Source organism: Limulus polyphemus, unplaced genomic scaffold (assembly GCF_000517525.1).
Source record: "Limulus polyphemus unplaced genomic scaffold, Limulus_polyphemus-2.1.2 Scaffold2248, whole genome shotgun sequence".
Lineage (NCBI taxonomy): Eukaryota > Metazoa > Arthropoda > Merostomata > Xiphosura > Limulidae > Limulus > Limulus polyphemus.
The window spans coordinates 146,792-161,557 of record NW_013667858.1 but is presented as its reverse complement, the minus strand read 5'-3'; the positions used below and the strand labels follow the sequence as shown (position 1 = coordinate 161,557).

Genomic DNA, 14,766 nt, shown 5'->3' with positions numbered 1-14,766 from the left:
AGCTATACCTCATATATATATACACACACACATATCCATATGCAAAAACATTTTAATAAAATACTATATACCTGTTTTTGTTGGCTCTGTTGTAATTTTTGTTTTTTTTGTTACTTTTTTGAGAACCAAACAGTGCTTCATTGTACCTACACAAAATAAAATGTTTAAAACAAAAATTATATTATGGTATAAAGAATATTAAACAAGAAATAGGTTTCAGCTTAAGTTATACAGCAGTAATAGTGCAATATATTCATCATTTGCTCTCATTGGAGGGTAATAAGTGTAAATTGGAAAGTAAGTTCGTCTGCAGTCCTTCGCGAGCGAAGTTGATGTCTCCTAGGGTGAATGTGTTCTCATGTGACTGAACAGCCCAATTCAAGATTTACACTGTTTGGAACACCTCTAGCAAATAGTGCTCAGATGAAGACATTGTCACAAAGAAGGATTGGCTTTTTACCCTTTACTCTGCTGTCACTTCTGCTTCTCGTTTTCCCATCGATCAGTTTCTAATGTTTTTGTCGCATGATGTATTAGACGACTGGAATGGTCAGACGCATCCTCCTCCAATGTGTTGAGGTTAATGGATTCTGTTTTGAGGTTAGATTTCAGGTTATCCTTCCATCTTTATAGTTGTCCATCCAGAGAACGAGTGCCGTGACGAAGTTCTGACAAGAGGACTTGACAAGGAAGACGATGTTCCTGCATACAGAGACAATGACCAGCCCAATGAAGTTGATCTTTTAACAGCTGGACTTCAGTGCTTGTGAAATCAGCCTCTTTGAGGATGCTGATGTTGGTTCTTCTGTCCTACAATTTTATTCCAAGGATTCGACGGATGCATCTCTGATGAAATCCCTCAAGAGATTGGATGTGTCTTCTGTATACTGTCCATGTTTAGCTGCCATATAGGAGAACAGTGATGACCACCACATTGTAAACCATCAATTTGGTTTTCTTTCTCAAATCGTTATTGTAGAATACGCGTTGTCTCGGTCTGTAAAAAAGCATTTCCAGCACAACTTATTCTGATTTCAACTTCCTTGTCAATGGTTGTGTTCAAAGATAGATGACTGCGAAGAGACGGGAAGTGATCCATGCATTCAAGTGGTTTTCTATCGACAAAAATTTCGGGAGGTTTTAAGTTTAGTCTCAAAGGTTTCAGTTGAAAGATGATTTTGTTTTGTTTTTTGTATTACAATAACATTGAAACATATAATAGACAAATTAAGAGTAACCAGATTAAAAACACTTCAAGTTTTGGTGATGTTTAATCACCCTAGCTAACCTACAAAAGGTCATCGTTCACCAGCTTCTTTGTTATACATCTGTCATGTAGTGTGCAGAAATATTCATGTATTATTTCTGATACAGTATGCCTTAATTCATTCTTCAATTTTAACTTTCTGTAAAACATCGTGGAATGTATTTTGAAACTGCAGTGTAGTCTAAGCAAATTAAATATATTTGTTCTATTAGTAATATCTTAACCATATTAAAGTATTATTTGAATATTATACTTAGGAGAGATTGATAGCAACAGTGCTTAAGTGGAGAGAAAAATAAAATTACTGACATCTAAATGAAAGACATTTTGAGAAAAACCTAAGAAAAAAACAAAAAGCAACTTACAGTTTTGATCCAATTCTTTCTTTCAATTTTTGCAATTCTTCAAAAGACATCTCTGCAAGTTCTATAAATTTACAAGCCAAACTTTTATTGACATTGCTCTAAAACATATATCAATTACCATTTAAACATTAGCTGAAACTATGATTTTATTTTTTATTGAAAAACAAGCCTTTACTGGTGTTACTGGATAACTAAACAATTTTAAAAAATTGTCATTTTACTATATTCTTATGTACAGTATGCCGTATAACTTACCATGTATGACACCAATTAAAAACAATGTATACTTAATATATATGTATAATAAAAATATTTTAACCATAGTAAACAAACTGTCCTTACACTTTAAACAATTCTACAAACATAATTTAATTTCAATGAAAGATTCTGAAGAAAATTCCAAATCTAAATAGATGTTTATGAAAAAACGTTATTAAATCAAAATGTTTGTATATGATTTATTAAACATACGTTTTGATATAATTCATTAAACATGTTTGAATAGTTTCACCACTAAGTTAGAGAAAAAACTGTAGCTAAGAAGAAAAAAAAAGACAAATTATTTAAGTTTGGTTATTTAAACTGAGGAAGTTTTCAAAACAAACAGTGTTCAAGAAAATATTAAGACTGTCTTACCCTGTCGCAGAACAGTTTTGTGAGCTTCGTCCTAAAATAAAACAAAAGTATTTGCATATTCTTACAGTTAACTTGTCAGTTAGAGGTATTAACATTTGAACAACAAAAGTAAAAGGATGTGTGATAAAATGAATATATATATTGAATGAAACCTCTCTGTTTTACATGTTTAGGTAAAAATTGTCTTGTTTATGAGAAGTAAAACAAAATTTTCCTTTAAACCAATCAGTAGAAATCATAGAAATTTATCAGACTACACTCAACCTCCCAAAAACAATTACTGGGTAAGACCCAGGCCTGTTCAGGTAAGACTACATCACTGAACATATAATCTGGTAAAATAAAAAAAATACTCCAAATGACTGAAAGAGATGATGCCTTTATAGGGATTTTCATCTTAAATATGCGTCAAACGATCCACAGCACAAAAAATATGAACATATAATCTGGTAAAATGAAAAATATACCGAATGACTGAAAGAAATGATGCCTTTACAGGGATTTTCATCCTTAAATATACCGAATGACTGAAAGAAACGATGCCTTTACAGGGATTTTCATCCTTAAATATACCAATTGACTGAAAGAAACGATGCCTTTACAGGGATTTTCATCCTTAAATATACCAATTGACTGAAAGAAACGATGCCTTTACAGGGATTTTCATCCTTAAATATACGTGTAAAGATCAACTACACAAAAAAATACTTTTCACTTACGCAGAGGAATTCTCCTTCCATTATTCTTTTGCATCAAACCCTTTCAAAGAAAAAGTCTGCTCCTGAATATCACTATGATGCAAGTCAATACATTTTCAAGGAAAGAAACAGATGGTTCATGGTGTAAGTATAATTTTGTACATTAGAGCACGGATTTAGAAGGGTACAAAAAAGGCATCAACTTCTTAATGAGTTACCAGTGGGTTTTAATGCCTTAACTTTAAAGTCAATATTTTTTCTACTTAGTACTTTCCTAAGTTATATTGGAAAAATATATTTTATTTCAATTACAGCTGAGAAATTAGTGGTATTTCTTAATTGATTAATCAATAGCCCCATTAATCAAATAGTAGTGTTCTTCAAACCACTAAAAAAAGTTGGCACGAAGTGCTTACCTCTAGTCAAAATTAATGACAGTGGCAGTTGCCTTATTTCCCACAACAAAGACAGGGCCAGAAAGTTTGGTAGAAATATTTTGATTACTTGGATAGTTGGAATAATTAGAAACATTAATTTCAATACTTTGATTATTTCCATTACAGTCAATATAATTAGAATTCCAATTAATTGATTGTTTGAATAATCAAAAACAGTAGTAATCATAAACACTAATTTAGATTAATTGATTTAATCATACTTTTCATTAATCAATTAGTTTAAGTGACACTAATCAACATAATTACTAATAGTAATCAATTATTTCAATCAATAAATTAAATTGCCAAGTTCTAATTTTAATGCACTGAGGAAAATTGAATGGGCAGGATAAGAATTTTTACCAAGAACACAACTGTACTTTAATGTGGTTTTGTATCAAAATGATCCAAGTTCATTGCTAGATTAAAACAATTTGGTAATAGCTCACTAAACTGCCATGTGATCAATATTCTATCATTTTCCTTGATGTTCTTTATCAAACACTTTTGTAACAAAACAAATTATGTTGTAACTTTCTTTGCCAAACTACACTTGTTTTTGTTTTTTATCATCCCTGCAAATTTATAAATAACAGCAACTAGATCACTTTATCTAATATGGCTGTCTACTTGGTACCCAGTTCTTAATTTCATGATTCAAAATACTAGAATTATTTTGAGATTTTGGATGATGGTAAAAAATCAATGCTATAGAACTTCACTGATGAGTCACAATTTCCGAGAGTGAAATAAAGAATATTGTTCTTGTGACCATGATAAACATTAATTGATCTATCTATCTGCTATCAAAATTTTGAAATGAAATAATTTTTTGACGAGATGTAAAAATTCAGTTGTTAATAAGGTTATAATTATGGGGTTTTAATTTCAAGCATATAAATTGGGAAATGTTAATCAGACCATGAAGGAGACATTTTTCTAGACATTCTTCTTGATAGTATTTTTCAACAACTGGTTATGGAACCTTCTACAAACAAAGATATTTTAGATTTATTGTCAACTTCCAATATAAAAATGACTGACAGGATAAAGGTTGGGAAACATATGGGTGCAACTGTCTGTTGTTCGATTAGGTTTAATGTCTTACTGCATATGGAGATCAGAAATAATGAAATTTTGGTTATAAGTTTCATAAAAATAAATTTTGAAGAGATGCAACAAGAATTATACATTGTGAATTTGGCAACTGAATTAACTGGAGATACTGATCAAATGTGGAATTTGTTGTTAATATTCTATGTTTATTACAGGAAGAAGAAAGAGCATAGCTAAAGGTAAAAGTCCAGGTTGGCTTACAAAGAGTATAAGGATAAAATTAAAAAAGACATTACAAATTTAAGAAACTTAAATCAATTGCTATAACAGAAGACTTAGAAAAGTATAGATGATCAAGAGAGTTGGTAAAATAGGACATCAGGTAATTAAAACGGTTATATGAAAAAATATTAGCTGAAAATACAAAAATTAATATAAAGAATTTTTTTAAATATATTAATGATAAGCAAAATTTTAGGATGGGAGTTATACCTGTGCAGGGTAATAAAGGATGACTCATTTCTAATGGTTATGAGATAGCTGGGTTACTAAATTCTACTTTTACTTCAATTTTAACTATGAAAATTAAAGCAGTTCTGAACAGTTGCTAGGTGAAAACAAAACTGATCAAGATGATCACATTGATTACGAAATTGTCAAGAAAAAACTGGGAAGTTTAAAGAATGATAAGGCTCTTGTGCCAGCTAAAATTTCCTCAAGAATTTAAAAGGGGGTTAAGGATTGAATATATGAGGCACTCGCTACTATTTTTTGTAAGTCCTTTAGTAATGATTAAGTGCCAGAAGATTGAAAGTTATTTAATGTTACTCCTCTTTCCAAGAAAGGTGATGAAACTGTCCTATTAATTATAAACCTATCAGTTTTATATCACTGGTGGGAAAAGTTTTTGAAAGTCTGATAAAAGTGCTTTGCAAATTCAATTAACAAAGTTTAAACTTTTGTTAAGTAATCAAAATGTTTTGCAATTTTTTAATATTATCTAGATTAAGGTACTGGTGTGGATTCAGTGTACCTGGATTTTTCAGAAAGCATTTAACAAGTGCCACAATAATGCCTTATTTAAAAACATTATCTCTAAAAGAATGACAGATTAACTGGCTCATTGCATCAGGAAATGGCCAGATGGAAGAAAAGAGATGATTGTTATAAATGAAGTTCAGTCAAACTGGAATAATGTCACAAGTGAGGTACCTCGTGGACCAGTGTTAGGCCTTTACCCTTTTTGAGTTACATTAATGAGATAGATGGGGGAATGGTCAATAAATTGTTTACATTTGGTATTAAAGTCTTGAGTGTTGTTGGTTGTGATAAGGAAGCTACTGCTTTACAAAAGGATTTGGATTATTTGATTTGTTGGGCAAATAAATGATGGCAGATAGCTTTAATAATAATACTAAAAATAAAGTAATGCATATGGGTTATATTAATTTAAATTATAAGTATAATTCTGAGAAGAATAACTTTAACTAGGTTATGGAAACAAAGGGTCTTTAGGTTGTATTTACATAAATATTGAATAACAGCTAAAATACATTATAATTTCATTGTATAGATCAATGCTTAAGTCTCATTTGGAGTACTGTTTTCAGTTTTGGGCTCCTTACCTTCGGAAGAACATTGAATTGTTGGAAATGGTTCAAAGAGTGCTACTAGGATCAAAAGGTTATCATATGAAGACAGGTTAAGATCTCTGAAATTGTTTATTTTCTTGAAAAAAAAGAAGAATTAGAGGGGGATGTAATTGAGGTGTTTAAGATTGTTAAATGAATTGACAGTCTTGATGCATCATCTTTTTTTATATTTAAAGGTGAGAATGGAAGGACACGGGGACAAAAACATAAATTTTAGTAAGATAGGAATTATATACAGCTAAAAAGGTTTTATTTTTCTGACAGGATAGTTGACATTAGGGATGTGGTAGGTGCAATAAATTTATGGGAAGGCTTGAAAAATATTTAAATAATAAGAGCCAGCTTTGAGGGTGTGTTTTTTTTTGTTTGTTTGTTTTATTTATATTTTAATTTGTCGGATGGAACATCTTTGATGGACTAACAGGTCCCTTGTTGTCCTTAGGGTTATGTTAATATAATGAGTGATGTAGCTAGTTACTTTTTGTTTGCCAAGTAACATGAAATAATACTAGTTTTTACTTTCATATTCAGTAATAAGTAATATATATTACTAATGTAAGTAATATTGAACAATACTGCTGGATGTCAATCAACACAATCTGCATGATAAAGCTGTCCCACTCAAGAAACATGGCATAAGCATGCTATTCCAGCCATAGATAGTCTGTGCTGTTTAAAATATCATTAAATAAAAAACTCGGGCTTTGTCCTTCATCTTTACTGATAAAAAAATTAAATAAAAGTAACTGTTGGTATAGTGAATAAGTGGTAATTTACGTATCGTACATTTTTTTAATCAAAAATAATCTGAATAAAATTTTGAAACAAATCTAGTTAACAAAACAACAGGCAAGGTACTTGAGAAATTAATAAATCTTTAATGAGAGAAAATTCTGTTAAAGGAAAGTTTACACCATGCCTTTAGCAGCTTATAAAAAAAGAATAATATTTAAGCCTATCCTGCCAACTTCATTAATCTGAAATTCACACAAGTTTCAACAGGAATTCCATATAGTAAGTCTGCAATGATAATTGAAGTGTTCAAACCCAACCTTGATATGTATGATATACAGTTTCACTAAAGTCCTACAGAAAATTACAAGTATCCACAAAATTCCAGGTTAAGAAAATGTTAAGCAGATAATTAAGATGAAGTTGGGCAGAAAAAAATTCAAATAACAGAAATCTTAATTGACACACAAAGTTTTAGATGATTGTAAATTATCAACTAGTGGGCTTTTATTGTTTCAAATAATAACTGTAACTGACTGTTGGGATGGAGAGGATTTACAAAACATGTCTACACAGGATCAAGAACAGTGCATTACTACACTGTGAAATTAGACTAGTGTCCTAGTGTGCAGTATCCTATAACCCTTAGATTACCTACAACAATTATTATTCCAAGTGAATATATAAAAATGAAAGAATTCTCCATCTTATACAAACTTATAAAAATGAAAAAATTCTCCATCTTATACAAACTTGTACAAATCTCTGTACCACCTCTTGGAATGAGTATGACCTCACTCCAGGGAACAGACACAAAAAAGGGCCAAACATATATAAAACAATCACTGTAGCACAAGGTTACAACATTTGTACATTGAGTTGAGAAGAACATACACAGGACACCTGCAAGAAAATTTAACAAAAGTGTCTGAATACAATTACATTCTATACTAAATATGAAAGGGTGAAATTATTTATGTCATTACATAGGTAATTCAAAATATTCTTTACATTACTAAACAGTTAACAGAAGTTTTCAATGGCTAATTATCTCAGACTGCTTCTTCATGTTTTCTCTCCATAACAGATGAATACCATTCTTTCCAGACTACGTTAATGTTATCATCACAATATTTTAAAATACAAAATAAATATTCTAGGTTAAAATGTTTTCTATAACATTTAACAGCAAGAAGCAGAATATAAATTCACTACACAGAAAAATAAATACTGTAAATAGTAACAATAATGATTTTACTCCCATCAGCAGTCTGCGTATATCTATTCTGGTCACTCTCTCTCTCTCCCTTTCTATATATACAAAATTTTAAATTACCATTGCTGGAAAAAATATGAGTTACCTTGTCAACATCCAATTGTCTGTTATCTTCATCTTTGTCCTCATCATCATCACTTGAGTTACTTTCAAAACCAGTTTGATTTTCAACTTGTTTTTTTTCCCATTCACTTTCCTGTTTTTCATCAGTGCTATCCAATATCTCATTTCCCTTGTGCATCTTTTGATAATTTAATGACTCATTTTCAACAGATAATTCTGAACAACCACTTTTCATCTCAATTTCCCTATTTGCAGCTATTTCAAACTTTTTTATGCTTCTTCTTTATAAACTTTTTTTCATTACCTCCTGTCTCTATCATGAAATTATCTACACTGGTAACACCATTCTTTGAAGACATTTTCTGAGGTGAATGATTCAATGAAAATTGTCCACAGTCTGCACCATCACTTTCAATAGCAACTCTGTCAAGTTCCTTACCATCTTTAATTCTATGATGTCTCTTCTTATTTTCCAAGGTTTGGGGCATTTTGACTTTTGTATTAATGTTATCTATGGGAAGTTTATTTTCACACATATTTCTGTCAACAAGTTCTGTCCTTTTTTCATATTCATGAATTCTTAAGTGTTTCTTTTCATCAAAGGACTGTATTCTTTTGTTTGTATTCTTTCTAGTACCAAAATTTCTCTTTTTTATGTTTTTTGTACTATTTACATCCATATTCAGTTATTACTTTTGAAAATTTTTTATAAAATCTCTTCTCCTCCTTTTCTTGATGTCATCAGTATTTCTTTAAAAACAATACATCCTTTTTAACTGGTTTTACCATACTTTGGAACTGGCTTGAAGAAAGCCTGAAAAACAAATTATATCTGAAAATGAAACTCAAATGTGTGCAAAGACAAAAACATCTATCTATATATATATATAATAGCTAAATGTGTGTCTGTCTATTATTCTCTGTATGTCCTGAACAGTTAAACACAGTAAATAAAATTAAATATTAAACTACTTTTTTTTCAGGAGTACATTACAGGAAAATAATGATTTTTTTTGCAATTCCTAAAATTTTATATTGATATCAACATCAATCCATCATTCTTCATATCTTCTGAAAAGTTAATCTGAGAGGAAACCTTATTAAGAACAAAAATGTTTCTTTTTATGAAGGAATTTCATGAAAAAAAATGGGATTTCCTCCATCCTCTGATTGAAAGAAATATTTCGAAGATAGGAGCATGAATGAAAAGAAACACATAAAGAGAGGGATGTGTCTGAGTATATACTTGTTGTTGTTTGGTTTATGTGGGAATTTTTTTATGTCATTATTATACACATGCATGATTTTATTTTATCATGTCAAATAAATTGATTTGAATTTAATATCTCCCCTTTGACATTTCTCATAGAAATAACAACTGTTAAAAAAAAAGCACTCAGTTTGGTAGCATACTTTCCTTGTGCTCAGTAAAATAACAAGTAAGGCATCCAACAAAAAAAATTACCTGCATTGGGTTGACTGCACATTTTATATTTATTCATTACTTTTTTTAGGAAAATTACCATTGAATAGTTTCAACAGGCATCTGCGTTTACATAAATAAAAACAAATGCCTAAAAACTATAAAGCCATGAGTGGTTTTTAACTGTTTTATAGTTGCTGACAACTTTCACCCACTTACACATGATGATAAGTTCTCATTTTGTATGTTTATTATTATTATTACTATACACACAAACAAATAAATGTATTAAAAAAAATTCTAAAACTTAAATATTGTCTTATGAACCAAAATTAATATAAGTTCTCATTTTGTATGTTTATTATTATTATTACTATACACACAAACACATAAATGTATTAAAAAAAATTCTAAAACTTAAATATTGTCTTATGAACCAAAATCAATATAGGAGTCTTAATTTCCTCTTTCAGTGTCATCTTGCAGTTAAGTCATTAACCAAATATGAATCTCACATTTTGTACACTGGCTTGAAAGAGTTGAAGAGATTATTCAAAACTAATACAAGCTCTGCAGCATTTTGTTGGCAGTTCAAAATTGTATTCTTTTACAGGATTACAATGATCTGTTTTATTCACAGTATTAACTGACTGCATTTCACTTGAGCATGGCATAATTAGTTAATGCAAGTCCAACTATAAACTACCTACTCCAGATCTGTCCTTGAACCTAGGATCTATTACTACGTTCATTTAAAGGTTCTCCTAATCTTCTTATCTTACAACCAACATAAACAACCTCACATGTCAGGCAACAATATTTATAAACAATACTAGATAGTTGAGAAACATTATGTCCTTAAAGGTGAAAAAATTCAAAATTTCTTATTAGAGACTTAAACGTACATATTAATTTTACAAATGGATATATCCTTTTCATAATGAAATAATTAGTCATAAATGTGTTTATCTGAGAGCAAATTCACCATGGAGTATCAAACCATTAATTTTAGCATTGTAATCCCACAAACTTTCCACTGGGGGACAATTTGTTATATTGTAATTTTTTTTTTAAAGAACAGAAAGTCAGAGAACAAACATGTGTACATCTATGCATTTGTTTATTTTGTTGTTAAGCCCACATATACACAATGGGCTATCTGTTCTTTGCCCATTGCACATACTGAAACCTGATTTTTAGCATCATAAGTTCTAAGAATTACTGCTGAGCCACTGGAAAACATGTTCTATGAGATCTTGGTTCTTATAATTAGTGCATAAAGGTAATAAATTAAAACAAATGTAAAGGGCTGTTTGAAAAAATGCAAAAAAGGGTAAAGACAAGCTGAAATGAGTGTGTTAAAATACTACAGAATGACTTGGATTCATAGGTTAGTTGAACAAATATATAAAAAACAATATATAATTATAGTAAGTGCAAAATATTGTATTTGAGTTATCAGGTCCACACCAACAATAGGCAAAATAAATGGCTACCTCAGGCAAAAGGTACTCAGAGGCTCCAGTGTGAGTAAGATTGCAAGACTGTAAGATTTCGGATGCTATTAACTGTCACTGGCTCCACATATTATGAATATTTGGATTAAATGTCTGATATAGATGTAAAAACCACTCCATGGAGTGACTAAAAAGGATCTTGGCCTAGTAGTAAAGTCTATCAAGCCATCAAAATAGTTTACTGTTGCTAGTAGTAAAGTTAATAGAATTTTTAGGTGTATTTAGACATATTAATAATAATATCACAAAGCAAAAGATGTAATTATTTATTTATATAAACCACTAGTTATGCATCATTTCGAACACTGTACAGTTTTGGTCTCATCTAAGAAAGTATACCGATTTATTGGAAATAATTCAAGGAATGGTTACTAGGATAATTTTGGGGATAAAAGGAATATCTCATGGGAATAAGTTAAAATCTCTATCTTATTATATTTTATGAAACAAAGGGTATGAGGTGATTTTAATGAAGTTTAGATTACCTAGGAGATTAATAGGATAAAGACCTCTGATTTCTTTGCATTATACTCTGAAGACAATAGGGTGAGAGAAAATAAAAGTTTACTATTTGGAAGTGATAAGTTTAGTTCCATTTAACAGTTTTATTTTTCTAAACATATTGACTGACTTATGGTAATAATGGCTACCAGCAGTAGTGGAGGCTGGCAATTTGCAAGAGTTTAAAGGGGGTAGAATCAATGAAAAAATAATAAGGGGAGGGTTTAAGTTTTAAACTTCTTCTCAAAGATGGAAGTGCAGGAATAGTCCTGAAGGTCCAAATGTTTCTTGTTGTCCATATGTTATGTTATCCAAATATATAGATAAAAGGATGAGCACATGGGTTTCTTGTATATCTTATATCAAACTGTGCATGCTTATTATATATTACTTTATCAAAAAAGTTATAAAACTATTTAACTTCCAACTTTCTAGCAGATTGAATGCGATGGCTACTTTATAAAAGAGCAAATTGGACATTTATCTTAGGCTTAAACTTATAGGAGGCCCACAAAAAAAATTTTTTACTCTACAATCCATGAAATTTTGAGGCTTAATGAAAAATAATTACAGAATAAAATTATTATCATCTTTTATTATAACTAAGGTAAGACAGTTTTATTTTTATAACAGGGTGGTTGGCCTTTGAAATGGGTTGCCTTCGGATGTTGTAGAAGCAGTAAATTTAAATGAGTTTAAGAGAAAGCTTGATAACTATACGAATGATAAGGTCTGGCTTTTAAGAATTTTTTAATTTATTTATTTAATAGTTTTAGTTTAGTTTAGAGAATGGGACAGCCAAGATGGACCAACAGGTCCCTTGTTGTCCCAAAACATTATGTTATGTTAAACTATATCCTTAAAGGGATTTGGATGTGTAATAAGCCAAATCCAAATATGTCTTAAAATACATCTGATTCAAGAAATATCCATACGAATAAATACTTACTACAAAAGACTATAATAACGCTTTGCATACTGCTCAGTTGTAATGAAAAAATAACATGTAATTAAAAACTTGATAGTACTTAACCTAATCAACTAACAGAGCTTGCTCCAGAATAAACAATATTGATTTATTAGAAGAAAAAAAACATACACTGTGTAGACTTTGAAACAAATATTAACCACGCTTTCTTCAGTTTTTTTTCTTACACAGATATGAACCAAGCAAGCTATGTTACTTGCCTCCTTAAAGCTAAGAGTGCTAAAATTTATTCCATATTTAAAAATATACATGTGCAGTGTTCCTTGAAATTTACTATTCAACAAAATTATGCTAAATCCCTGTGTCATATCTTCTTAGAATATCAGCAGATATATGGAAATAATAATAAGTTACAATACAAATTCTAATTAGAAAATGATTATTTCACCATATCTTTGCTGTATTTAGATATACCACTCAGTTATAAATAATATATTTCTTCTGCTACAGTTATTACAACTTTAACTGGCACTTTTCATCTTTTAATGTACTAAACTCAATATTATGCATATAATTTACCAGTCATAGGCATACATTCTCTCCCAGTCAGCATAATTGTCAAACAGTGAATTTAAAATTCATAGCACTATATTAGAATATGAAAAACTACCATCCATTCTCTATAATAAGGTAAATACATGTGAGAGTAAGAGACAATGATTGTAAATTTTACTATTATGTAGATCTCGCTTTAACTAGTTTAAGGCTAGGTTGCAATAACTTATAAGACTATAGTAGTTTAAAATCCTAATTAATATTTTAAATGTACTGCTAAACCTATTTTTCGTTTAGTTGTATAAATTATTCATATATTAATACTAGTGCTACTTATAAATTATATAATTTGTGGTTAATTTGCACAAATTACCATTGTATTTGTAGTTCTTTACACTTATCCACAGGCACTTGCAGTTAATTACTTTGACAAACTGAAACTACAGTAGTAGTAGTACTTTTAAAAGTATACATACTAAATAATACTAAGTCATAATAATATACAGCGTGAAAATTATGGTTCTAATTTCTAGTTTACTGCCATTCCTTATAAATATATTATAATTTGAAAGTATACATTATCAGTAAATGGCTAAATCGTGTAATCGGAGTTCACTTACTCTAATTATGTTGGTAATCATACTACTTTTAGTATTAACTGTAATTCTGTTTTAGTACAACTACAAGCGTCTACGACTGACCGTACGCTTCTAAACTTCCTTAGGCCTAATCTACAACCAACCATTCAGTACGGAGAAGCATACGTCGTTGCAAAATATTTAATTATTAATACTACGAATGAGTGCCATAGGCTGCTTGCTTGTACTAAATTATATATATATATATGAAATTATGAAATGTAAACCACCGACCCCAAGACAAACTTAACTTTATCAAATGTACATTAAGAAAATTTTAACGTACAGGAATAACACAACAAAAATGAAATCTAAAATTAAAAGCACTTTTACCGATGATCATGTCGCCATCTTATTATTCTCGCTACAAGCTTTTATTTAGAGAGTACTTAAAGGTTATATAATATTAATTTTGAAGGTTGATTTATCAATATTAGATAAAAAATGTTATTTTATTAAAAAAAACATGCCACTAAAAACACTTAGTTGGATTTGAAAATTATGTATGGAGTTGTTATCATAACTTTAAGCAAATTGAGAATTAGTTTTGAACACACCAATAAGTAAAATTTACTTTACTTCTTACCTTATATAAAGGTTTCAGCACGAGTATTTATTTGGAAGCGTGTGTCTCGGACACCTGTGAACATCGATCAAGCTCCTTTCGGCTATGATCTGTCCAGCAGTGTCTAGTAAGCACAAGCAATGCATTCCCGATGCCTAGTCGCACGGTTGAGTGCCCCAATTCAAAATTACGGTCTGCCCGCGAGGGCAGTTCAGGGTGTAAATTCGGCCTTTCTCCTAGCTATAGGTTAGCTAAAATTGGGGGGAAGACCTTCTCGTGGTTTATGACGCTTCCATACACGGCACTGCAGATAGCAGTTTGCCCTTGTTTTGATGATAAAATAAGCATATTTTACGAAACTTACAGGATTGTCGAATAAGTTTCAATCATACTAGATATTAAAATTGTGACAATACGATAGGAGTATCATCATATCGTGAAACGATTGTATCAATAC

The 14,766-nt window shown here is 30.2% G+C and overlaps 1 protein-coding gene across 3 annotated transcripts in view; it reads right to left on the bottom strand.

The window, feature by feature from the left end:
* Positions 1-14,351, bottom strand: part of LOC106466400 (ribosomal RNA processing protein 36 homolog) — a 22,585-nt gene extending 8,234 nt beyond the window's left edge. The window contains exons 1-5 of one of the 3 annotated variants that reach the window (XM_022394404.1): positions 14,331-14,351; positions 8,205-8,996; positions 2,269-2,299; positions 1,633-1,693; positions 72-146 (exon numbers count right to left, since the gene is read on the bottom strand). In XM_022394404.1, coding sequence (XP_022250112.1) covers positions 72-146; positions 1,633-1,693; positions 2,269-2,299; positions 8,205-8,417 — 380 coding nt within the window. In that variant the 5' untranslated portion in view covers positions 8,418-8,996; positions 14,331-14,351. Of the gene's footprint in view, positions 1-71; positions 147-1,632; positions 1,694-2,268; positions 2,300-8,204; positions 8,997-13,726; positions 13,861-14,077; positions 14,120-14,330 lie in introns of those variants that run through there. The other 2 variants (XM_013926684.2, XM_013926683.2) reach the window with 2 other exon arrangements.
* Positions 14,352-14,766: the final 415 nt, after the last annotated feature.